Here is a 27,367-nt window from a genome sequence, read left to right on the forward strand (position 1 = left end):
TGAACCACATAAGTTCATCCCTAGGCAATGTTTAATCCAATAATTTTCTTTCAAACCGAGGCCTCTCTCATCATCCCAAATGGAAAGCAATCTGCGCTTAGTTGATATTACCGGTCAGCTTACTAAACTAATCATTTCACAGCATAACTCATAAGCAGTCTAATTGTCAAATATATCTTATAAATTTCACCTAAAACCTCCCAAAAATATACAGCTTTCTCGTACTCTGCATCATAACAAAATTCCCAACAAATTGCCACGTTAACCCCTCAAGTTCACAACAAAAAGTTAAAAGTCAAATCAGAGATTTTGAGCTACCTTACGCACCAATATCGGCATACTCTATATGACATAACGAAAGAAATGAAGCCATGTGACACTATTATACTGATACAAGACCCACATATCCTGCATATAGCATCAACATGCATGAAATTACGTATGCACCCGCAACAATAACAGGCTCTTTTATCCCGCATGATTCAAGATGATAATGCAATGGAACCATCCGGAACAAACGCCGCCCTATTCCGTGCATGCGTTTTGTGGTCTTGAAGTATGATACCTAAGAAACAAGATTCAAATTGAATACTAGAAACTGAATATATCTAATAGTATCACCACCACCTACAATTCAAAGCAGAGATGGCATTTTTTTGGACAGTGAGACCCGTTAAGGAAACATAGGGGTGTTAATGAGCCAGCTCGATCGTGGGCTATAAGCTATTCAAGTTCAGCTCGCTAAAAAGCTCGAATCGATCCGAGCTTTAACAAGCTTGAGACCAAGAATAAGCTTGTTTAGTAAACGATCCGGAGCCCAGACTTCACTTATCAATCTCAAGTTGGCTTGCGAGCCTACATGAGCCTATTATGTATATACATTTTTAATATATTAAATATATATTCATATAATAATTAATTTAATATAAATTTTTTTGATAAAATAACTAAAACAACATAATTATGTTACTAAAAAGGTGCATGTGCGATACGGAAGGAAGCATAGACATTGGTAATCACATAGCATGTTAACATTTTTTGAATTAAAAAAATTATAGTAATATCATATTCAAATTAAAGAGAATAAAATGATCGTTTTTATGATGTAACTTTTTAATAAAAAAAACATTAATGTATGAAAAAAGTTATGGTAGTTTAAAAACCGTGGGGCAAAGTTGATTTAATAATGAAATTGAAAGAAATATATGGGTAAATATGAGGGGGCAAAATTGTCAGTATTTTTTAAATAACCAAAAGTTGTAAAGATTAGGGGGGCAAAATTGTAAGTATTTTTTAATTCCTTGAATGATTGTGCCTAAAAGACATGTTTGCCCCTTAAAACCTCTAAGCACATGCAATAAGCGTTGTACATGTAGCGATCAATGTTGTATTACTTAAAATTTAAGATGCCCATAAGTGCTCTATTATGCCGAGCTCGGTCTTGAGCTCTCTTAAGTTAAATGAGCCAAGCTCTAGAAACAAATCCAATAGGATTGAGTTACTTAACTTTTTTCATGTTATTTAGAATGTCATAAACAATCATTAAATAAAAACTCAATAATAAAATCTATTCATTGAAAAACCAAAGCATAGCAATGTCAATTTATACCTAAGTGACATTATATTTGCAAGTATATGAAATAATCAAGGGTAATTTTGTAGTATACATTAGACATAGTTATCAAAAGCGTACGCTTTGGGCGCTTAAGCGAATTATTTGGGCCCCGCATCAAAGGCGCTTACACTCCCAACGATATTAAAGCGCCTATTGGATTCCCATGCGAATTAAACTGCATTTATTCCACCTGTTCCTATTCTGAAGTTGAACCTAAGCCTCCCACTATTTAAAGGCTTCCATATTCCATCTTATAGCACAAAATCATCTTGTAGTATTTCCAGGTTGGTTTTTTTAACTTTTTCTTCTATAATTATTTTCGGATTTAATAATTATTTTTGTTCCGTATTTCTTCTGCATTTTATGATTCATTTTATGATTGAGTTGAAGGTTACGTGATGGAAGTTGAGGACCCATCTGATGGCTATGATGATTGAGTTGTTTTGGTTTTTGGTTTTTCTATGTTTTCTTATTAAGATGTACTCGGTACTTCATGTTTTGGTTTTTGGTTGTTCTATGAACTTTTCAAGAATGAATGTTTGTTTCCAGCATTAATATATTTAAAACTTGTTTTTTTAATGTGCGCCTTTTAGAAAGAAAAAAAAATCGGGCACATTTTTTGCGCTTCTAGCCTAGGCGCTAGGCGCACCATCAACGCTTTCGAGCGCTTATCGCATTTGATAACTATGACATTAGATAAGAATAATAAACATAAAAATAATAATAATAATAATAATAATAATAATGATGATGATAGCAAGTGATACCTGTAACAAAACGGATAGTGCTTCCATCACAATAACACCAGACGAAATAAGTAACGGAAAAAACATTCCAGTAGAAGCAGCCATTGCAGCGAGGGCCCCACCTAACGCCAATGCTCCCGTATCACCCATAAACACAGAAGCTTTATAATGATTATGAAAAAGAAAACCAACACATGCTCCCGCCATTGATGCTCCAAACACAGCAAGATCTAAATAAAAGACGAACCGAATGTTAAGTGAACCGTTAGCAAGCTGGAAGTTTGTTTATTTAATAAAAGAACGAACATGAACACATGTTTTGTTTGCTCATTTATGTTTGTGAGCGTTCATTCATTTAAATCCATTTATGTTTGTTCGTTTATGTTCATTTATACCCATTGATTTACGTTCGTTTAAGTTTGTTCGTTTATGTCGCTAGTTTACGTTTGTTTAAGTTTGTTTGTTCATGTTCATTTATATTGTTAGTTTATGTTAGTTTAAGTTCGTTCATTTATTCCATTTATATTTGTTAGTTTATGTTTTTTTAAGTTCTTTCATTTAAGTTCATTTTTATTCGTTTGTTTACGTTTTATATTTATTAGTTTATGTTTGTTTAAATTCGTTCGTTTAGTTCATTTATATTTGTAAATTTACTTTTGTTTAAGTTCTTTTTTTGCGTTCGCTTATATTCGTTAGTTTATGTTTGTATAACTTCGTTAGCAACTGTTCGTTAATAAATTCTTTTAAAATTTTTGGCCCATTACAACTTTATTTAATTTTAATGACCTTTTAGGCCCAACATTTTTCACATTATTTATAAGTTAAAACTATTTTTAGCTTGTTTGTGTTTGTTCATCTATGTTCAGTTATGTTATGTCCGTTCGCTTAAGTTTGTGAACTGTTCGTTTTTAATGTTAAACAAACGACCATAAATGAAAACGAACATGTTTGCATGTCTTAACGAAGGAAGACAAACAAGAAAACCCCGTTCGTTTAAATGTTGTTCGATCATTTGTTCAGTTAAAGTTAAACAAATGAACACGAACATGCATCCGTTCATGTTCGTTCGCCTAAATTCAGTTATGTTCATTCGTTACATTCGTGAATTGTTCCTTTATACTGTTACCAAACAAACATAAACAAACATGAACGAACATACTCATTTTCTTAACAAGCAAACACAAACAAGAAAACCCCGCACATTTAACTGCATGTGTTCGCTCGTTTGTCCAGTTGAAGTTAAACGAACATGCTCAGTTATGTTCATTGATCTATGTTCACTTATGTCCGTCTATTTACGTTCTTGAACTGTTTAACGAACGGACATCAACAAACACTAACATGTTCATTTTCTTAAGGAACGAACACGAACAAGAAAATCCTGTTCGTTTAGTTGTTCATGTTCAACCATTTGTTCGGTTTAATTTAAACAAATGAACACAAACATGCTTCGTTCGTGTTTGTTACAAGCCTAAATCCAAATCTGTATTTAATTTCTCTTTTTGTTGTTTTAATGAAAATGTAGTAACTAACTAACCAACTAACCTGAACATATTGGAAGAACCGCAATTGACATTCCAATGAAAGAAAGAGCAGCAGTTCCTCCAGCTAATCCATCAAGACCATCAGTCAACTCCATTCCGTTTGCCATTGAAACAAAACAGAATGAAGTCAATAATAAATAAGAGCCACCCATGCACACCAACCCTAACGGTAGAGGTAGAGGCACCACCATTTTCCTACACAAAAAGAGTAACCAAACTGCCAAGGTAAAATGATGATGTGGCCGTTGAGACGCTGATGTGTCAGTAACTTTAAAAAGAAGCGGGGGTGCTGGTTGAGTCAAACTTTAATGTAGGGGCGATAAATTGTGTTACTTAACATAAATAAGTAGAGCTTTAAGCAAGCCAACTCAGCTTGTTTATCTTGACAAGCTAATATGTTGAGCTTGAGCTCGAGTTATGAAAAGTTCGAGTCAGCTTGTTTATATTTTAAATTATTTTACGTTTACAGATTACATATAAAAAGAACAAAAGGTATTATTTTTAACATACGCATAATGCAGGAATTTGTTTTATACTTGTTTTTTAGTTTCTGGAGAGATGAAGAAATATTGCATTTCAACCATTTTTTTTTATATATTAAAAAAAATTTATATTGAAAAGATAAATAATTTATTAGTTTCATCGTGTTCTCGTAAAAAATTGTGTGTATATAAGGATGTGCTCTTTTTAGAACTAATTTTAGGTTGAGAACTACGAGATATGCATAAAGCACATGTACCGGTGTACGTACTGCATTGATGATTAATAAGATACTGGGTGCATCACTCTTAAAAGTAAAAGGTACAAGTGCATAATGCAGTTCACACATAATGGATTTGTACTTTTTTGTCATAATGCAGTTCTCACATAATGGATTTGTACTTTTTTGTTTAAATGCGATTACAGAGGGCCGTTACATAACCGCCTACCCACCATCTATTTATATCATCAATATATATATATTTACAATTTACATATCATAATTCTTAAAATAAACAGTTAGATCAGTTTTGAAACGTATTACAGATTTTAGAAACGCAGAAATATATAACATTACTGGCATTCACTCGTGCAGATATGTAGGTTTAACATATAATTTGTAGATAAGATTTTGATATATCATGTTAAGAGATCCAAAAATTAGAAGATAGGATGTCACTGCAAGAGTGACATATTAAGGAAAGATACGTGAGTTACCATCCAAATAGTTACAAGAAACTATACATGCTGTATGGTGATGCTATATTCCTGGCACATAACCAAAAATAGAACCATGTTCCAACTGCCACCTGTGCAATAAAGGTCAAGTAAAAAAGCGTTAATAAGACGAGAAGGTTGGATATTCGTATAGTCGTATGTGTTACGTTAAGGGGTCAAAACGGGTCGGGTTGAGTTGAGTTGATCTACAAACACTCTCTTGTCCTTTTTATACATAATTAACGTGCTAACTAGTATTACAAAAACAATGATAATTAAAATTTCAATGAAAAGTTCTATGGTTCAAAAAGATGGTTTTACGGATTATAACTTGTAGTTTCATGTTTAGTAATTTATAAAAAAATATTATAAATGACGTAGCCCAAAACATTTAGGCCCAAATGTGTAATAATCAAATTAACAAACTGAATTAGGTTCAAAGTTTCAAGCCCAAATTCATTATTTTGGACTCTTTTTACGGCCTAAATAGCAAATCCATTTTAAAAATGATACCGAACCAAACCCATTGTAAAAACCAAAAACCAAAAAAACCGACTTTTATAATTGAATTTACGTATTATATTTTTTATGTTTAGTTAATAATATAAAAGCTAATATATGGTGAAGCCCAAAATTTTAGGCCCAAATGTCTAATAATCCAATTAATCATTAACTAACAAAAAATATTTAGGCAAAAAGTTTCAAGCCCATATGGCATAACCTATGCCAAAAGTCCGAAACCAACCAAACCCATAGCTACAACCGAAACTAACATTTTTCGAAAGCTCAAAAAACAAACTTTTGGTTTTTGGTTCGGTTTGAGCCCAAACCAACCCATGCAAACACCAATCAATACACGTGTCATCACCAAAATCCTCCCTACACTTTTTACCATAACTTCCCTTTTCAAAGTAAAAACTCTAACCTCCAACGAAACTCTTATCCACGGAGATAAACCGACCCTCCTCCTTTTCACAAGACATAAAAAGTCATCTATTAACCCAATTGTTGCAAATGCTAAAGTGGCTATTGACACACCCGCAACTTCTATTGAGGAAAAACCAACTAACACCTCAGCAACAACCACACCAGTTGGTATAAGAAACAATCCACCCATTGTAGTGGTCCCCTTCTTAAATGAGTGCCTAGCTGGCCATTTGCTGATAAGCATTTGCATCCTCGAAATACGAAACAATGGAACACAAATATAGCCAGCAAACGAGACTAATATTGTCGAGGCGGTAAAAGGGCATATTAAGTGAAATGGTGGTAATGGAAGTCTCACTATTCGCCACGCGTGTGAATCCAAAAGTAGTAGGAAAACAGTTAAGAAAGTAACTAGACTATTGTTGATGGCCATTCCATATTTAATCCTGCATTGGATAACATAAAAATATAAGATTTTATCTTTTTTTGAATATTAGTTTCTTATTGCATATTTATATCAATCACTAATCTTTAAAAGCAACAAGAGTTATATCAAATGAATTAAGGAAAGAGTAGATATTAGTGGCATATGCATGTGATCTTGGTTATAAAAGGCGTGTGGAGCTCCGATATGTTTTGATCCTAATATTCGATGCATGAGGCACATTGGTAATCGGTTATTAAAAAGATACTAAAGAAAAATCTATACATAATATTTTAACTTGTTAGCTTATTACACTAAAATAAGGTAATTCCATCATCCTTGCTCAGATATGTTCAATCCATGGTCTAATTTGTTTAAATACCCAATGTCCCAAACCCATAGCTCAACTGGTCAGATTTCTTTAATGGGATTTAAAAAGCTCAGGCCCATTGCATCGGTGGTTATATTTGGTTAGATACTGGTCAACTACATAAAGTGTCGCATCACGCATCAGATAGGAAGTGATGCGCATCATAGACTAGCATCGCACGTTGCACGCAACATGGACTTGCATCGCGCGATGCGGTCTTATCACCGCATCATGTGATGTGCGCATTATGCATCCTGATGTGCACATTTAAAACTCTGTGTGCGATACTGTGCATTTGTAACCAAATTTTGAAGCTTAAAAGATAAAAGTATGTTCTTATTAACGGAAATTGTATTTATTCTAGGTAAAGCGACAACAAATTTCCATTCTGTTTGTCTAAAGCCCATATACATAAAACTAATTATAGCATTCACCAAGAAATACACGTGGGTTTTAATTTTGTTAATCTGGTGATACACATCATCATGAAGATCTAGTGGACTAAAAATCTTATTTTAGAACCATGTTGGTCAAGTCACGTATTTTGATGGCTCAAAGGATACAAATCACATTATCAAGAACAAAATAATCATTTGTAATGTGAGTATATGAAGCATCTAACCTGCTTTTCTTCTGAGATCTACCAATCATTCTGAGCTCATAAGCAGTTGCTGTTAATGCATCATCAGGTTTATGAAACCGCTCACTTGATGTTGGAATATCAACTTCAGTTATTGGATTCAATATAATATCTCCATCACTTTCTTCACCTTCGCTCGCTGAAAACGTGTCAGCTCGATCATCTAGCGAAAAACTAGACACAGAATCCTATAAAATGAACGAAAATTACAAAAAAAATCAACCGATAACAAAAATACTAAACTGATTGTGTCCTGTATTCTGATTACTAGTTTGAGTATCTCAAAAGGCATGTCAAAATTACAAGATTAGAAAGAATGAATCTAAAAAGGGCTGTAAACAAACCGAACGTTTGGCGAACTGTTCGGCGGGAAGTTTGTTTTAAGTCCGTTCGTTTAATAAATGAACGAACATGAACAAGGAATTTCATTCGATTAACTAAATAAACGAACACGAACAGAGGCTGTGTTCGTGAATGTTCGATAATGTGTCCGTTATGTTCGTTTGCTTATGTTTGTCATTAAAGATTTTAATACCTGTTAATGACTTTTCTAATCCTATCATATAGATTTAAGCAAAATTATTAACTATAAAACAAAAATATATATGAGTATTATAATACCATATAATGATGTGATTAATTTATATGTAAAACTAACATATGAATATGAGTGTCAAGAAAACACCAGCACAAACTCGGTAGCCGGACCGAACTGTTGACACTAACCATTTCCGGTTAGTCAAACCAAATAAAACATTGTTTCTTTCATTTTTGTTCGTAACCTTTCATGAACTAGTTCATTCCCTCAATAAAGAAACACAAACAAGAAATTTTGTTGCAGCTAGTTAGTTGTTCGTGAACCATTCGTTTTTCTAATAAAAGCTTAACAAACGAACATGAACAAGGCCTTGCTCGGTCCAGTTCATTTACATCCTTAAATACTAAGGGTATCTAAAACTATCTAAATGAATGAGGAACACTATCTACATATATCAAGCTTCAAATACATATAACTGCATCCTCTATTTACTACCTATCCAGCTTTATTTGCCAAAAGGACCAAACTAGAGGTTTGTATGAGCTCGGTTGTGTAGAGTGAAATTAATACATAGAAGTCCAAATCAATTAAAACTTAAAAATACATTAAACTCGTTAAGGCTTGTGCTCAATAACTAAATGAGTTTATTTATTGATCCGATGATCTCTCGGCTCATTTGCACTCAAATACATAATATAATTGCATCTTTAATTTACTAAAAAGCCCTAAATGGAGGAAATTAGGGTTTTGTAAGAGTTATATATTATATACCCAATCCATGGTGCAAAGAAGAAGAAATCTGTCCTTTGTAGGAGAAGAAGAACGTCTTCCTCCATATATTATCCTTCTAATTCTCGATCCTGATATCTGCAAATAATAATTAACAGAAGCAAATAATTCAAGCACGAACACACATAGAAGTAGTAAGTGCAGTAACGGAGCATGAATTAGGTTACCTTGAAGCACAGAAGCGAAGGAGAATGACGATTGGATGTAAATTTATTATTATTATTAGATGGAATTGAACAAGGATGTACAAGGCCTAGATTGAGAGATCGCATCATTGGAGAAGAAAAAGAAATTAAAATTATTTATTATTATTATTATTATTATTATTATTATTATTATTATTATTATTATTATTATTCTCTGTTGTTTGTATTGTATTGTAAGATGAAAGCAAAGCAAAGAAGTCGGAGGTTGCTTTCTTTTGTTTCTTTGGGGTTATCGACCCATCGGTTTCTTTCTTTCTTTCTAGATTTTCAACCAAATGTTTGGGAGTGTATGTGTTGTGTTGGATCTAAAATGCGTACCGTCCGAACAAACAACGCGTATTCTCGCCGGAATATTTTATTTTTGAGTTAAAAGAGTCGATCTTAATATCTATGGTTTGACCAACTATGCAACTTTAGTAACTATACTTTATTTTATGCAAATGACTACCTCAGTTTCAAAAAACTTGCATTTTTAGTATTTTTTTTAACTCCGTCTATTTTATCAGTTAAGGCAGGAATACTTTGGTAATTGATGTGTGAAAAGTGTGTATATAATATTAATAACTAAGTTTTACCAAATTCACCTAAAAACCACACAATCGGCAAGTGTATCGGTCGTTATATAGCTAGCAAGTAAGAACGGATATCGAACCTAGGACACTATGGGTAAACTCTAATTATTAAACCTAATTAATTACTTATCTAGACTCTCTTTTGATTTTTTTAGATTTTTTTTTTAAATATTAATTATATTAATATTACTTAACTAATTAGAAACTAAACTAAAAATGAAACTTTATAAAAATTGGGTTTTAACAAAATGCGAGAAACGACTACCTAGGTAATGGAATCCTACTAGTTAAATTAATAGTTAACGAACTTGACTTTGTTGAAAAACAATATCTAAAAAATTATGACACTAAAGACCACTAAAATACGCTAGATCGCCTCCCGGCCTCACCGACGACACCCTAGAATTCTAATGACATGTGAAGCTCAATTGTTAAAGGTTTGGATCACATCCCGGTCTCACCTTACCTAATAATACTATGGTACCCCAAAATCCAAATCACCTCCCGGTCTCTTCGAATACAATATATTAATATAAAGGGGGTATTTTTAATTAATTTGAACACAACTTGTATCACAATAATCTAAAGGGACCTAGGTGTAAGGCCCGTTACCGGTAGCCCTACTTTCGTGTTGGATTTAATATAAAGGGGGTATTTTTAATTAATTTGAACACAACTTGTATCACAATAATCTAAAGGGACCTAGGTGTAAGGCCCGTTACCGGTAGCCCTACTTTCGTGTTGGATTTACTCATAAACACAGTTCTAAATATCAGAGTTAATTAAAACATTTACGCGGAATATAAAACTTTCATAAAACATTACATAATTCATAACTTGTCTCAAAACATCCTTTGTCTTTCAACATTAAAGTATTAAAATTTAAACATCATAAGTCTTCAGATGCCAGGCTCTTGTTCAGTGCCACGTGTCTCCTCAAGCAAGCTGCCTCAATCTACTCACCTGCGTGCATACTAAAAGTCAGCTACGCTGAGTGAGTTCTAGTTAATCACATAATCATACCATACACATAAAATTATATTCTTTCATTCATACTTTTATACTTTCATACTTTCTTACTTTCATACTTTCTTACTTTCTTTTGTATTAACTTACTTTCATATCTTACGTTATAAAGAGCATTACGCCCTACATTCCTCGAGTATTATTAGGGCTCGGTACCCTCTTTCCTCGAGTATTATTAGGGCTCGGTACCCTCTTTCCTCGAGTATTATTAGGGCTCGGTACCCTCTTTCCTCGAGTATTATTAGGGTTCGGTTCCCTAGTTCTCGAATATTAGTAGGGTTCGATTCCCTCTTCGTTACCATACAACCATACATCATACCTCGAGTATTAGTAGGGCTCGGTACCCTTTTCGTAACCATACAACCATACATCATACCTCGAGTATTATTATGGCTCAGTACCCTTTTCGTAACCATACATTATCATTTCTTTCTTCTATTATCTCTATCATTTTCATACACATAAACATACATAACATACTTACCTTATACATAGCGTTACAACCTGACAGTACGTGCAATATCCGAAGATCGTTCACGTACCATCAAGCAATCATTCATACATTTCACATTATCCACATAAGGCATGCACTTATCTCTTAGGATAAGTGTATTAACAAACATATTGAGTATGCACACAGCCCCGAAAACGTAACACATAAATGGGGCTAGAAACTCACCTGAACACGGTTACGTTCACCGTTAATCGTAATCCCTTTCTTCCGTTGTGCACGGCTGACTGTATAACAAGTATACGTATCAATTAACTATCACTTCTCATAATGTATTTCTATCTTTATATGACCCACAACGAACGGGGGTCCGGGGGCAGCGCCCCTGGTAGCGGGGTCTAGGGGCGGCAGCCCCTAGCAGGGTCCAAGGGGCAGAGCCCCTGGCAGGGGTCGAGCTGCCAGGTCAGCTTGGAAAAATTTTATTTCCATTAACTGTCTTAACACATTTTTCATTAGATTTTTAATTTATTTTCTAATCGAACTTGACTTTAGGCGAAGTTAACCCTAGGGCGAACTTAGCTCTAGGCGAAGTTAACCTTAGGCGAACTTAGCTTTAGGCGAAGTTACCAGCTAGGCGAACTTAGCTTTATAGCGAAGTTGCCATCAGGCGAACTTGGCTTCAGGCGAAGTTGTCATCGGGCGAACTTGGCCTCAGGCGAAGTTACCAGTTAGGTGAACTTAACTTTACAGCGAAGTTGCCATCAAGCGAACTTAGCTTGCAGGCGAAGTTCATCAGGCGAACTTAGCTTGCAGGCGAAGTTCATCGCTTTGAAGGCGAAGTTGCCCAGTTGCAGGCGAAGTTGTCCAGATCAGCCGCTGTTCGGTTTCTGACCAGCATTTCGAGCGATTTTAACACCCTTGCTATGGTTCAACATCACCCACTACGCTTCCCGACCATTTTCGGTCGCTTATACACTAAAAAGCTTGGATCTTTAAACTTCAAAGATCAAGAATCATACCTTTTTGAGCTTGTTTGGATCTCGTTTAACTTGTTAACACACTAATCGCTCTCTCTCTCTCTCTCTCTCTTGGATCTGCCCGGTTCTTCCCTTGGTCCGGCCGGCGAAGTGTGGTGTGTGGTGTGTGTGTTTTTCTTTTTTTTGGAGTATTAGAAAATGAAAGGAATGAAAGATATCTTGGGTTTAGGGGATATTTATATCCCTTAGATCCCATTCTCATTTAACCCATCTCAATTAATCCAAGTCCATGGTCCGCTCCTTACCCGACCTTAATTAATTACGCGAAATCACTAAACATAACTTCCTTTATTCATCATTAAAATTTTAGGATGTTACACTAGGCTAACTCACTCTCGTGCAATTAGTACCCAAACCCGCAAAAGACAAATATGACACAACACTAAATTGTCTCCCGGCCTCTCTAGAGATAGAATAATAAAATCTAATCCGCTCTCTATAATTATTCCTACGATTTTTTTCGACCATAAATCGCAAACAAGTTGAAAACACAAAGTAGACAACCTAATCATGCATCTAACAATCACCAATGACTATCAAATACAAGTGGAATAATTATTAAAGCACAAAATTGGATTTAATTACGCATATATATCATGACCAAACCAATTAAAAACTTTACCAAAGCATCAAATCAACCAACGTCAAATACTAGTTCGTCAAACCATTAATATAACATAGTACTCAACCAAAACCTAGGTAGTTCAAAGTATTTAGTTACTCATAAAAAATATGAAACAAAATAGTAATATATGTTGTAATTCATAAATTTAAAAAGGAAAACAAGAAAATAAAATGCACCGTGGACTTGTTTTCTTTTCTTTCTTTGCGGTTCCGATTTGCCGCTTCCTCTATGTTGACTTTGTTGTTGTTGTTGACGGCCTTGCTGCTTCTGTCTCACCTTGGTTCTTTTTCAAAGAAACCCAACGTGGGTTTTTTATGTTTTTTTTTGGTTGTTGTGAAGTCTCCTCCTTCCATATGATCGATCTCTATTCTTTTATTTACTTTCTTTTTATAATAACCATATTACTCATCTAGGGTTTTTTTTTAGCCCATAATAAAGCCTACGGCCCACAAACTAGTTAACAGCCCAACCCAAGAGTAATTCATGTCAGCTCCATCCGTCTACAAGTTCAACCAGATAAGAAAAATAAGTAAACCGTATTAATTCAAATAAATTAAGTTTAGGTTTCTTTATTTTCTTTCTTTGCTTATACTTTATTTTAATTACTTGAAAGCATGAATTATTATGTAAACTTGGGTTTATTATTATTAAAATTACTATTTAAATACTATGTTTCAAATTTAGTAAAAATTGCTCTAATTTAGCTCATTGTCTCTTAGAACCTTAAAAAACCCACACATGAACCAATTAGGAGTATATACAATAAAAACCTAGCTCAAAATACTTGAAAGTATAGGAATATTTATATAATATTATATATATTTTTAGCCCACATCAGTAATTTTGTAATTTTCTTAATTTTTTCTTTTCTTTTAAATGTCTTCCCCCCTTTTAAACAGGTATATGAAATGAAAGTCGGTGACATTCACTTCCACCGGAAGTCCACTGCCGGAAACTACTTTAGCTCGTTTCCGGCAAACCTTGTCAAATACTGATTCTAGATACGAGGAACATCCAAGAAATGACAGACTGTTGTCATTACAAGAACACAGTCATAATATAGTCGATCAAGTTAACCCTCCTTGTTTTCCTTCTATTTTCAGCCTCCTCTATCATTCTCTCCGCCTTACGCCGCCAACCTAATTCATGCCTGTCGACCGCACCCGAATATTGGCATCTCCACCCGAATATTCCCCAAACACACGAACCACCTACTGAAGTTTCACACTTGTTGTTCGGTATCAATGGTTCAGTTCACACGTGGACGGATCGTCGACACTACTCTGAACTCTGGTGGCGGATTCGTTCGGTTAGACAAAGAACCCGACCCAAAACTATTCTCTCACCTGACTTCACTCCCTTTTAAAATCTCGGAAAACAAGAACGGGTTGAATAACGAGAACCCAGCGGTTCGCATAGCCCGAATCGTCTTAGAGTCGTTCAAGCTCGGGTTACCTAATGTGCGTTCGCTGACCAGCTGAAGTAGTTTCTGGAAGTGGATTTCCGGTGGGGGTGAATGTCGCTGGCTTTCATTTCATATACCTGCTTAAAAGGGGGGAAGACATTTAAAAGAAAAGAAAATTTTAAGAAAATTACAAAATTATCAAAGTACCCATGACTTAACTGATAAAATAGACGGAGTTAAAAAAAAGTACTAAAAATGCAAGTTTTTTTAAACTGAGGTAGTCATTTGCATAAAATAAAGTATAGGTACTAAAGTTGTATAGTTGGTTAAACCACATGTACAAAAATGACAGTTAACTCTTTATTTTTTTTAAAAGTGAACTAGGATTGTAGTAAAACCTGAATTTGATGAGAATATCTAAAACTAAAACTTTACATAATTGGAATGGATAATAGTCGATCAATTATGGTTTGGGTCGGGCTTCTTAACCCAACCTATTGTCATCTAAAAGGACGCATGACCCAACTCATTCTAAGGATCACATTATCACAATACTAACACCAACATTTAACAAAGACAACAAAATACTATTAAACAAAGGTTCTCCTAATATATGTATGCTAGGATAAAGATCGTGTGATACACAGGTGGTTAAAAACAACAAAAAAGTTAGATTTAGTAATATACATGATAACATACGTTATAGATTCATATGATATTAATAATGATAAGCAAAATTTTACAATTCATAAATCTCTAAAAGCCTCTTTTAATACAACATTGGATATTAACTTAATTGTTTAATGATTTTCTGGTATTAATTATAAGTGAGTTAACAATATATCATTTATAAGTCAAGAAATCCAACACAATAACTACTTAATTGGAGTTGGTAAACATCTTTAGTTTGAAACATGAGGCATTGGGTTCAAGACTTGTATCACACAATAATTTATTTTTCAAAATTTTACAAAGTGTTATCTTCATATGAAGATGGTTGTATTTGAAGAGAAACAGGGTCATAGGTTATAACATAACTAAACGGGTTCATATTTCATATTTAGAAGAATAGATGATAGAATAGGAAACTGCTCACGCGGCATCTATATGGTTTCCTATGTGGATCTAAAAGAATAAATGATAAAATAGGAGAAACTGCTCACATGACATCGTATGTGAAAGCCCTATAATAATATCATATGAAAAACTCATGTTGCTTTAATATATAGTTAGATTAAATTAGATTACAAGATAAAGATAAAGATAAAGAGATAAACATCTAATTATCCAAACTAAAAATAAAATAAAAATAATAAACGATGACTATCCACACTTCCACACCTAAATGGCCTTATTTAGTTATTATATTTATATACTAGATTTTAGATTTTAATTTTATTTATTGTAAGAAAGTTACTAATTAATATATTTGAGGTTTGATGATAAAATGGTTTTACAAATAAATGATATGTTATAATCCGGTTTAAAAGCTATCTGGGTTTTGTGATACCCATTACCCGTTTATTTTCTTTATTATAAAATTGTTTCTTAATTATAAATAATATCTTTTTTTAAATAAAATAGGATATTAATTTTTAGCATATCCCTATTTTATAGGATTTCATATCAAATATTTGATGAGATTAATTTTTAATATAATGAAATGTTATAACCCGTTTAAGAGCTATCTAAGTTTGGTGAGACCTTTACCCGTGAGTTCGGGTCAAATGCGTGAGAAACCTTCATTTACAAATAAAACAATCTAATGGTTTGAGAGAATGGTTGTTTTGCATTTTTTGTTTTTTAATATTTATTTTTTGGATTTTATTTATTTTTTTATTGTAAGAAAGTTAATAATATACTTAGGGTTTGATGATGAAAGGGTTTCATAAATAAATGATATGTTATAACCCGTTTAAAAGCTATCTAGATTTGGTGACCCATGACCCGCTTATGTTTTTTACTATAAAATTGTTTATTAATTATAAATAATATCTTTTTCTTTTTAAATTGCATATTAAATTTTAGTATATCCCTATTTTATAGGATTTTCATATCAAATAATTGGTAAGATTAATTTTAATGCTATAACACGTTTAAGAGCTATCTGGTTTTGGTAAGACCCATACCCATGAATTTGGGTTAAATCAATGAGAGGCTTCAATTTAAAAATCAAGCAATCTGGTGGCTTCCATAAACGACACGTAGGATTTTAGGGTTTTCATTTATGTATATTATAGATACATAAAAACAACTTAACTCAAATAAACTGATAATAAAGATAATTTAGAATAAAGATAATAAAGATAACTAATAATTTATCAAATTCGATAATTTAGAAATAAAATATACAAGAATCTCCAAAATAGCCTGATTTGACCCAAAATTTCTAGAAGCAGCCCATGCTCTACAAAAATCCTTAAAATGGCCTAAAAATCCCGTCGGATCCGAGGGAAACAATAACTAATCCGATGGATTAGTATAGCCTATTAGATGTTAGCACATATTCAAATTTTCTGGTGGATCCGGCGTTTTTTCAAGCTATCCGACGGATTCGTGAGGTAGCCGACTTAATAATAAATAGTCGGATCCGACGGTTCAATTTATGCTTCTGTCGGGCCCACTAAAATTCCGTCGAATCCGACGATTCTTTAAGAAATTCCATCGATTCCGTTAATGCGTTAACATGTGACAAGATTTTAAAGGTCCACTAATCCGCCGGATCAGTTAAATTAAGGTTTGGCAGCGGCCTAATTGGCTAGCTATAAGCATAAACCTATAAGAATAATGACAGCGTACATAAATATAAATATCAATCAATCAATCAATCAATCATACCCAGTATTTTCAGGGCCGGTTTTTTGGGCCGTGCGGCCCGTGCAGTGACACGAGGCCCAAATTTTTCGAGGGCCCAATAGCTTTAAATTTTTTTATACCTTGTTTAATATGAAGAGCCCAATTAAAAAAAACACCCTATTATACCCAAGCAGGCAAGCAACGATCTATTGGAGGCTGAACGAGAATTCTTGAAATAGAAGGTATTCAAGGTAATCAGGTATGATACAATGATTGATTTTTAATTTTTTATTACTTTGCATCAAGAAGCTGGAACTGGAGACGTGTGTACAATTAATCAAATTAACAAAAACCAAAAAAAAAAAAAAACAATAAGTTATATGTGTGTACATCAGCGTTGCTTTTATTTAAGGCATACCTTAATTATGATTTTTTTAATGCATAATTTTTAATTACTTTTTGTTAATTTTATGCTTGTAAAATTGAATTTTGATTTTAGGTATAGTTAAACTTGAAGGTATAATTTTCATTGATGTATGCTTCAAGTGGGTTTTTGATACAAAATTGTTTTTTGTTATGATACAAAAGTGTGTTTTTTTGACGACTGTCTCATGTCTGACACCTTGTTCATCTCTTCGAAGATGGATATTTTTTTTTACTATTAACTTTTTTGAGAGAAAGTATTTTGATGAGGCTTCAAGTGTAGAAGAAGTTACATTTTCATCTGAGGAGGATTTCAAGTGGGTTTTTGATACAAAATTGTTTTTTGTTATGATACAAAAGTGTGTTTTTTTGACGACTGTCTCATGTCTGACACCTTGTTCATCTCTTTGAAGATGGATATTTTTTTTTACTATTAACTTTTTTGAGAGAAAGTATTTTGATGAGGCTTCAAGTGTAGAAGAAGTTACATTTTCATCTGAGGAGGATTTCAAAGTCAATTACTTTTTATGCATTGTTGATCAAGCTATAGTTTCTCTTGAAACAAGATTCGATCAATACCAAAAATTTGAAAAAATATTTGGTTTTTTGTTTCCCAAAAAGTTAAAGACACTTGATGAAAAAGATCTTAAGTCCTTTTGTTATCGTCTCCAAGATGCATTGAAATATAAAGAAGAATCAGACGTCGATGCTAATGAACTTTATTTGGAGTTGAGTTGATTGAGACATTCTTACCGAGTCACATTGTTAGCCCTTTTGATGCTTTAAATAATATCAAGCAGCTTGGTCACTTCCCTAATGCTATAAATGCATATAAAGTGCTTTAGACAATTCCGGTAACGGTGGCATCGGCCGAAAGAAGCTTTGCAAAATTGAAGTTGTTGAAGTCTTATTTGCGATAGACAATTTCGCAAGAAAGACTTAACGGATTGGCAATGATATCTATTGAAAATGAAATATTAGAAAGTATGGACTATAAAGACTTGATCGAGAGCTTTGCTTCCCAAGACGCTAGGAGAGCCTCAAAATTCGCTTAAGTTCCATTATTTTGATACACTACTTTTTTTTTGTTTATTTTATAACAGTTGTACTCGTATTGTGGTTTTTTTTAATATATAATTGATTTGTTTTATAAGGAGGAGGCCCAAAATTTGTCTCGCACGAGGCCTAAATTTTTTTTTATCATTTTCGAAGACGGGCCTGAGTATTTCCCACCACAAATAGCCTAGGCTATCATAAATAGGGTCTGGGGAGGGTGGGATGTAGGCACACCTTACCTTTATCCCTAAAGATAGAGAGGTTGCTTCCGGCGAGACACGCAACTCAAATAAATATAAATATATGTATTAATAAATAAACTTAGACGATAAAAATATAAATATATGTATTAATAAATAAACTTAGACGATAAAAATAATAACAATCCCTTACATAGACGCAATTGAACTTGTACATACCACTCACAGCACACATGGGAACTCAAACTCATCTCAAGTGCACACCTCTTTTGGCAAGTACACTTAACCCACTACGCAAATATAGCTTGCCCATATTTGTTAAACCACCATCACACACCACAAGCCGCTCCATATTACATTCCCACATTGCTACCACTTTCCCTAAACGAGAAAACGATGCCAAAAAGCGGGTTGTTATCACGGGTATGGGAGTCGTCTCCGTGTTTGGAAATGACATTGATATCTTCTACCAAAGACTCTTAGCAGGAGAGAGCGGGGTTGGGTTGATAGATCGATTCGATGTTTCAGAGTTTCCAACACGATTCGCTGGTCAGATTCGTGACTTCAAGTCAAGTGGATATATTGATCCCAAGCATTACCAAAGGTTGGATGATTGTCAACGGTATTGCATTGTCGCGGGGAAAAAAGCCCTTGAAGATGCCGCTCTTAGTGGTCATACGCTCTCAAAGGTTGGATGATTGTCAGCAGTGCCGCCAGCAGCTTGTGTGCCAGCTATAATTCCTATGAAAAAACCAACAAAGAGAAATGATTCATGACTTGATCTAAAAGAGAAAAAAAAAAGTCAGAAAATCAAAGCGCAATATATACCTTGGCGCACCGCCGTTCGCGAGTTAAACATCGCCATGAAGTCCATTTTCCCCCTTTTCGAGGGTAAAACAGGGGACTTCAAAGCAACCTTCAGCGCAGCCTCGGTACCTTGCTGCGCCTGAGGTTGATCCACCAAGGTCGCCGGCTCTACAAACATTTGAGTGAGCAAAGATTCATTAATAACTCTATCGGAATCACGCTCATAAAACCACAAAGTATACCTGTTGGAGAAGAGGAAACAGCAGGCGCAGCGCCGCTTCCCTTTTCCGCCGCGGGAAGAGAGGAGGTGGCGGCACCATACCTCGTGTGGACAGGAGGACTGCCCACACCTAGAGGCAAGGAAGACGAGGAAAACTTGAAGGTAAACCCCTTGGTTTTCTCAAGTCCCTTCGCTTGAGTAGGAGGATCCTGAGCAACATGGGCATCATTTTTCTTCTGTTTTTTACTGGCCCCTGCGCCAGTTTTCCCTTTAGCTTTACGCTTGAGTTGTGGCACCTCAGCTTCCTCCTCCACCTCCTCTTCCGCAAGCTCCAGCTCATAATTCTCGAGCGCATCTACAATACGTGCAACAGAAATGTTAACCAAATTTGGTATTCTAAAGGCATAAGCATAAGTACAAAGGCCTACCAGGCGCATCGCTGTCAAAGCAAAATCCCAAATCAACAGGGATGAACATATCATCGAAGCGATCGGGGAAACCAACTTCCCAGCGCCCAGCGCGACAGAGCCACCCTCCATATGCTCATCATAGGCGGCGTGGACGTACTCCTTGCTTACTGCATAAAACAAGACAAATGATATCAGCAAAACGAATTATATTCACGCAGAAATAATGCAATGAGCTAATAACTCACATAAGCCATCAACTTGGATAACAGGCTCAGTCGCGCTGTCGGTCCACCTCCTGCTCATACCAACCCCCACCAGCGCCTCCTCGCAAATAGTCTTGGCGGGGGATGGTTCAGCAGTCAACTTATTAACCCATGCGCCAGTTGGGTTTTTAAGAACATTCTCATCCGCGGGCGCAGAAGTGATCGCGCGCATGGTCATGCGGATGGGAACCACACCAGCCTTAATATAAAAAAATTTCTCAGACCAGTCATGAAGGCTTTTGAAGGAAACAGTGCAGCACTTGACCTTCTGACTGCGAGGAATGAATGAGAACCAAGAATCTTGGATTTTTGGCTTATAAAAATATTGAAAGCGCCGAGGGGTGAGCTCCTCGCGCTGAGCTTTGCACATGAACTCAAAATGAGTCATGCGCACAAGTCCAAAAGGATGGACTTGGGATATGTGAATCCCATGAAATTGAAGCAGCGCACCCATAAACCTTGTCATCGGGAGACGAAGGTTACAGTGAGTGAAAAAATGGCAGTATAAGGAGATATAGCCGGTGGGCGGATCTGCCGCCGTTTGCCCGGCCGCCGGGAGCATACAGCCGTACTCAGGGAGAAAACCCTGAGAGGCGATGAGACTGTCGAAATCAGACTGCTTCAGTTTGCAGGGAATCTCATTCCATCTTTTCACTGTTTTGCCCTTCCCCACCTCCTCCGACGAGGCCTCGGCAGCCCGTTTTCCCTTGCCTGTCTTCTTCAAAGTGGACATGACCAATGATTTTACACGGCGTTTTCTGGGGGAAATTGTGGTGTCTGGGTTATCAGACATACAACTGTGAATCAAACAGAGGCTACTTCAAGAACGGAAATCGGGAAGCAAAAGACAGGCTCTTAATCGGAATGAAAATGGAAGGAAAGAAAAAGCTCTGAAATAACAATGAAGATGAAGAATAACAACTCAAAAAGGCTTGCTTTTATAGGCCCAGGAGAGAGAAAGAAACAGGTACTGATCAGAGTTCACGCGCCCCCACTCGCAGGTGCAGGCCAACACGAGCGCGACACGTGTTCCTGACACTGTGTGAGGGGACATGAAAGGGAACGAAACAGGTACTGATCAGAGTTCACGCGCCCCCACTCGCAGGTGCAGGCCAACACGAGCGCAACACGTGTTCCTGACACTGTGTGAGGGGACAGGAAAGGCAACTGTAGCACCTCGAGCACACGAAAAGTCTGACACATGTCTCCATCTCTGACGCATGTCAGCACCAACCAACCACGTACATGGACGATTCATTTCAACCAAAAGGATAGAATTTCGCGCAACGATGAGAAATAAAAAAGAAAAGACAAACCCTATTAAAAGAGAACTATTAAGTCTAATATCTATCTTACCTCGCTCGCGCGAGACAAGACACACATTAGACTGGGGGGGCTTGAAGAGGTATGTACCCGCCTTAACATCGAGCGGGGCGGGTCAACCCACAAGATATAGACAAGAGGCTTGAAATCAAGATATCATGAAGGCACAAAGCCAAAACCTATGCGCATGGCGCATATCACATATGCTCACGCATATCACATATGCTCACGCATCACATATGCTCACGCGTATCACATGCTCACGCACCATATATGCTCACGCATATCACATCTGCGCGTGGCGCATATCACATGCTCACGCATCATATATGCTCACGCATATCACATCTGCGCGTGGCGCATATTACATATGCTTGCGCATATCACATCTGCGCATGAAACATCTGCGCGTGAGAATAAAGAGAAGACCTCGCGCATCCTCAGGATAGGCGCATATCACACATGCACATAATCAACCTCGTCCTTATCCAAATCAGGATAAGGACAACCCTGATTGTGCTCGTCAGACAACCTTCCAGAAGGTATCCTTTAAGGAATAAAGAATATGCTGATGTTGACAGCTGCCAATGAAAGGTGGACAACTCAGCAAAACCCATGTGCTACCAAGTGATTGCACATGGGTTAGGTGAAATACCTGGGTCAGAGAATAATCAATGAAAAAGCACCAGGTGTCCTAAGGACACATGGCGCAAAGCAATAGGAGGAGGCCAAAAAGGCCCTAATGGGATCTGAGCCCAATCATTGGAAACCCTAACACTATAAATACCACACCACCTCCACAAAGGGAGGTAAGAAAGAAAATACATTCAAATTCCTTACTCACTCTCAGATTATTATTATCTTCTCCTACAATCTCTTATTCTCACACCGGAGGGTTACCCCAAAGAGGACCCCTCTGTCCCTTTCTGAGGGGTAAGTTCACGGTGCTGCTCGTTTTGTAGGTGGAAGAATTCATACTCCGGAGAACCATCGGTGAAATAGCATACTCATACCCGAGGAAAGTTGATCGTCTACCAGTGAGCCGATCCACGTTTCTTCAAGAATTCTTTATGATTGCATGTAGATCGATAAAGCACGTGCCGGTGTGCTTGTTGGGACATCAATTGGGGGAGTTACAATATTATCTGATGCTATGGGAACTCTAGTGAAAAGAGGCTGTAGAAAAATTACACCATTTTCCACACCATATGCTCTATCCAGTATGGGACCTGCCTATCTTGCTATAGATCTTGGGTTTATGGGACCAGTCTACTCCATTTCAACTGCTTGTGCGACATCCAATTCTTGCTTCTATGCTGCAGCAAATCATATCCGTGAAGGGGTGGCTGATTTGATGATTGTTGGAGGCGTAGACGCTTCTATTACTCCGGTTACATTTGCAGGTTTTGTTGCATGTAACTCAATGTCTCATAGAAACAATGATCCCAAGACTGCTTGTAGACCATGGGACCAAGATAGAGATGGATTTGTCCTGGCCGAAGGGGCCGGCGTTTTGGTAACTTCCTGCACATGTAAATTAAACAATATAGTACATACAACTTAGAAGTCCAGGATCGATAACCAAACACGAACTAAACGAATAACTCTCGCTTATATTAATCAGAAAATCTCACTCAAAAAACTTATTACAATTTCTCAAACCCTAACTCGGTTTGACTCTTGATGAACCCTAACTCGGTTACATCTCATGTGTGTCTCTAGATGAACCATAACTCGGCTGCATCTCACACGTTATAATGCCTAAGCCTAACTATGACTTGGTTTATATAGACTAACCTAACTTGCTAGCTAAGACATTACCAAATATAATAAAACTCTAATTGCAACCCCATAAGCCCGTTACATCATTAATGAATCTTACGGGCCTAATAGGTCCAACCCGGCCAACTACACGTGACGGGCCTATTAAGTTGAAAATTACGTCCAACAAACTTATGGATATTTTTTTGTATTTTGGCATTAATTTTTCATTTGTGTGTAGGTAATGGAGAGTTTAGAACACACACTGAAACGAGATGCACCAATAATCGCTGAATACTTGGGAGGTGCGGTCAATTGTGACGCATATCATATAACTAATCCACGACCTAATGGTTTTGGAGTTGCATCTTGTATTCAAAGCTGCCTAGTGAATGCTGGTGTACCAGTAGAGGAGGTATCTTAATGTCCCGATCGTATTCATCAGGATTGCTCCAGGATTCAACTTCAACATAATCATTCTTTCGCTCCATAATCAACAACGTTTATAACAAGCAAACCAAGACACAAAAGGATAAAAACAAACACAACATACTTGACCGAAAAAATGAAAATTGAAAAGATCATATCACATAATCAGCTTGTTCGATTCCTATATACACTAACTGAACCACCGCAATGTTTGTTAAGACGTCACTTCTTTCGTAACTGTTGATTGTTGTCAACGCAACCTCCAAGGCGCTAAAGTCGATAGTTAACCTATTGATCCAAAGTACAAAGTGGCCTCTGACCCACAATGAAAGATAACACAATAGTAACTGTTTTTGGATTTGACTCAACATAAACAAAGCAAATGAATATACCTTGGCGGGCACAAATTGATTTTGTGTGATTAGGAATCGGGCAACATACTTCACATTTTTTTGCCTTTGATCTTATATTCTTATTGATCTAACCAGAATTTCATGGCATATCTTCTTCAAACTATCTTGTTGCCAGGTAAATTACATTAATGCACATGCGACTTCTACGAAGGCTGGTGATCTTATAAAGAAATTGTTCAAGAATAGCTCCGAAATCAAAATCAACGCCACCAAGGTGAAGAACACCTTACATGTTCTGTCAGTATGAATTGCATATATATTTACATTATTATGTTGTCATTTTTAGTCTATGATTGGACACTCATTTGCAGCTTCCGGAGGTATGGAAGCCATAGCTACGATTAAAGCGATTCAAACAGGATGGTTGCACCCAACCATTAATCAATTCGTACGTTATATCTTCACCCCTATTCTTTCGCCTTCATCCTCCCCACTTATTTGCATATTTTCATGGGGACTCTAGAAACTTGATGCTGAAGTTGAATTTGACACTGTTGCAAATCGTAAGCAACAACATGAAATCAACGTTGGTGAGTTTGTTTCCATTTCGATCACAATCATTCATTGTTGGTATTTGTTAGGTTCACTATTTCAATTTCAAATATTTTGGGTATCCAGCCATTTCAAATTCGTTTGGTATAGGCGGACACAACTCTGTTATAGCATTCTCTGCTTTCAAGCCATGAGGGTATCACAAATTAATATTGCATGCTAAACGTCAATTTTCTTTTATGAAATAAATAATGGTATTATCTTTCATCCTTTGAAACATATGATAAGAGTTTGTGTAAAAACATATATATTACAATGAAATTTAAAATTATAGATTACAATCATATATATGTAAAAAGTATGAAGATAAGATAATATAGATTCAAACATGTATCAAACAATCATGATAAATATATGGTTGATGTTCCATTAAAATTACTTTCTCCATTATAAAGAAACCCTCTCTCATGGTTCTAGAGCATTTGTTTAATTGTTTTACAGCTTGAAATGAACTTGGGGTCCAAAATACCATCGAGTTTTTAGTGTGTATTATTATGTGAAAATATATACATAGAGAAATGTTAAAATAAAATGGACCCTGAACACTTAAAAGTGTGACAAATATATGCATTGTGATTTAAACTTTAGGCATGATTTTTTGGATTCTTTTGGGATGGTTGTATATATATATATATAAAACATAAGCAATGATAGCAATTGCGTTAGGGAAAAGACTGGAAAATTGAAGTTAATTCAAACGGTTCAATTGGGTAGGATCCAGAAACACCACCTAACTCACACTTAGCGTTCCAATGAACACCACCCAAGTGGTCAAACTTGGATTAGCAATTGAGATAACACTAGTTAAAAAACACACAAGAAATATCAAATCATAAACACCACCTTCTCATTCCATTTGAAATCAAGTACATAAAGGTCTAAACCTACCCACGTCCTAAACTACAAGAGAGCATGTGAAACTATTTTTTTAACCTACGGATTGAAAATACAATAATTATTTAAAAACATAAATTAAAAATGCATGACATAAAATTAAAACTATAGGTGGTGTTGGATGTTAGATATTCCTGATCAACCCGTCACCCATCTTCATGGCTATCGGGCTTGTTTCGGGTGTTGGTTGACCCGCTTCCTACGGCTAGTAGTCGTTGGCTGAATCAGGCTCTATCACTTAACAATTTAAAACCCAAGGAAATATATTCCATGCATGAAATTTAAAACACACTATGACGTTTTAAATTTCACGCCTAGGATATATATTTTACGTTTGATGTTTTATTATATAATATATAATATCATGCGAAAAGTTAGATTATAAAAACAAGCATTTTATTTATTTTTGTAATTTGAGTATGGTATTGCTATAGTTTTTTTTCAATAAAAAGTAGCATGTTACGTATGAGTTAAATAAAAAAACCAGTTGTGAAACCTAACGATGACCGGTTTAAACAGTTTTAAAGTTTCAAACTAAACCATGAACACTATAATTGTTACGTGATTACCATGCTCTGTGTTCAAACACCTGTTGCATCACATGAGCACCTGCCTAGTATATATGTGTGTGTGGAGAGAGAGAGAATTTTCTGACTTTACCTCAGTAAGGCCTTGCCAGCCTTGGCATGCATGCTCCTGTTTGATTTTTGGTAGAATCTTGGCTTCATCAAATCTTCAAATCTCTATCATTTATGCACGTTTTTCACTTCTTTACATTATTGAGGGTCAGAAACTTGTATTTCTCAATTAGGAACGAATTAGGTAGTATTTTCCCATAATAATGATCAAAAGTATACAAAAATGTTATTAAATATGGATGTAATACATGTATAATTGATGGCACATCACTCATGCAATGTCTTCAACTATGCATTCATATTGAAATTCATCACGAACTGGTCAGAAGAGATGGGCAGAGAGTTCATGGTGAAATTTGCTGCCTTTTCATTTGACGGGGGATAATCAAGTTTGATATATACCCTTTCATGTTAATCACATGAGCGCTAACAGAAGAGCCCTCTTCCATTCTTTAGCTTATGAGCAACTTCATGGTATTGTACATTCTTGTCGGGCTGGTTTCTAGAACATGCCCTTAAGTTGCTTGATCATGCTATAGGCACTCACATCTTCCATTTTCTTTTGACAGATCAAAAGATATGGTTGCTTGCATAATGCATGCTACCTCAATGGCATCTTTAGTATGCTTTTCATGGGTCATTCCAGCAGCAACTATATTGTTTTCTGGCTGCTAGTAACTGGTCCATTGAGAACATAGAGCTTCTTTACTATCTTGAGAGCAAATCTTATTTTGCAGTACCATTCGAGAAAGTTGGTGTCATTTCGTTTTTTTCAAGTACAGACTTGAGAGCGAATGAGGAATTATCAGAAGACATTTGTAACTAAGCAAAAACAAATATTATTTGTATTTTATATGTTTAATTTCCTTTTATTATTGACACAATTGCAAGAAGAGAATAGGAATTGAAAATGTGGCTATATCAGTTTGTAACGGTCTCTATGGCATGCACCATTAGTAAGTATTAGGCAGACTCACAACGATTACCATTTGTGGGAATACCACAACTCTTAGGTATGAGGCCATAAAGACAACTCTTGTCTATGCACTTACACGTTTAGCCTCATCTAT

General features: G+C 35.8%; 2 protein-coding genes across 2 annotated transcripts; one reads left to right on the forward strand and one right to left on the reverse strand.

Moving 5' to 3' along the window:
* Positions 1 to 382: 382 nt before the first annotated feature.
* On the reverse strand, positions 383 to 8,812 carry LOC143538185 (phospho-N-acetylmuramoyl-pentapeptide-transferase homolog). Its single transcript, XM_077031791.1, has 7 exons — positions 8,773 to 8,812; positions 7,446 to 7,651; positions 6,028 to 6,475; positions 5,130 to 5,194; positions 3,907 to 4,100; positions 2,383 to 2,591; positions 383 to 565 (listed from the first exon to the last, which is right to left on the reverse strand). Exons 1-7 carry the CDS (start codon positions 8,779 to 8,781, stop codon positions 383 to 385), a joined length of 1,314 nt encoding a protein of 437 aa, XP_076887906.1. The 5' UTR covers positions 8,782 to 8,812.
* A 10,008-nt stretch (positions 8,813 to 18,820) lies between these two features.
* On the forward strand, positions 18,821 to 24,899 carry LOC143538186 (3-oxoacyl-[acyl-carrier-protein] synthase I, chloroplastic-like). Its single transcript, XM_077031792.1, has 7 exons — positions 18,821 to 19,276; positions 22,695 to 23,126; positions 23,613 to 23,786; positions 24,329 to 24,427; positions 24,500 to 24,601; positions 24,677 to 24,743; positions 24,832 to 24,899. The coding sequence occupies exons 1-7, from the start codon at positions 18,821 to 18,823 to the stop codon at positions 24,897 to 24,899; spliced, it is 1,398 nt and encodes a 465-aa protein (XP_076887907.1).
* The last annotated feature ends 2,468 nt before the right edge of the window (positions 24,900 to 27,367 follow it).

Source organism: Bidens hawaiensis, unplaced genomic scaffold (genome assembly GCF_021521415.1).
Source record: "Bidens hawaiensis isolate Kalapana, Puna unplaced genomic scaffold, B.hawaiensis_p1.1 tig00011510_1, whole genome shotgun sequence".
NCBI classification, from domain to species: Eukaryota; Viridiplantae; Streptophyta; class Magnoliopsida; order Asterales; family Asteraceae; genus Bidens; species Bidens hawaiensis.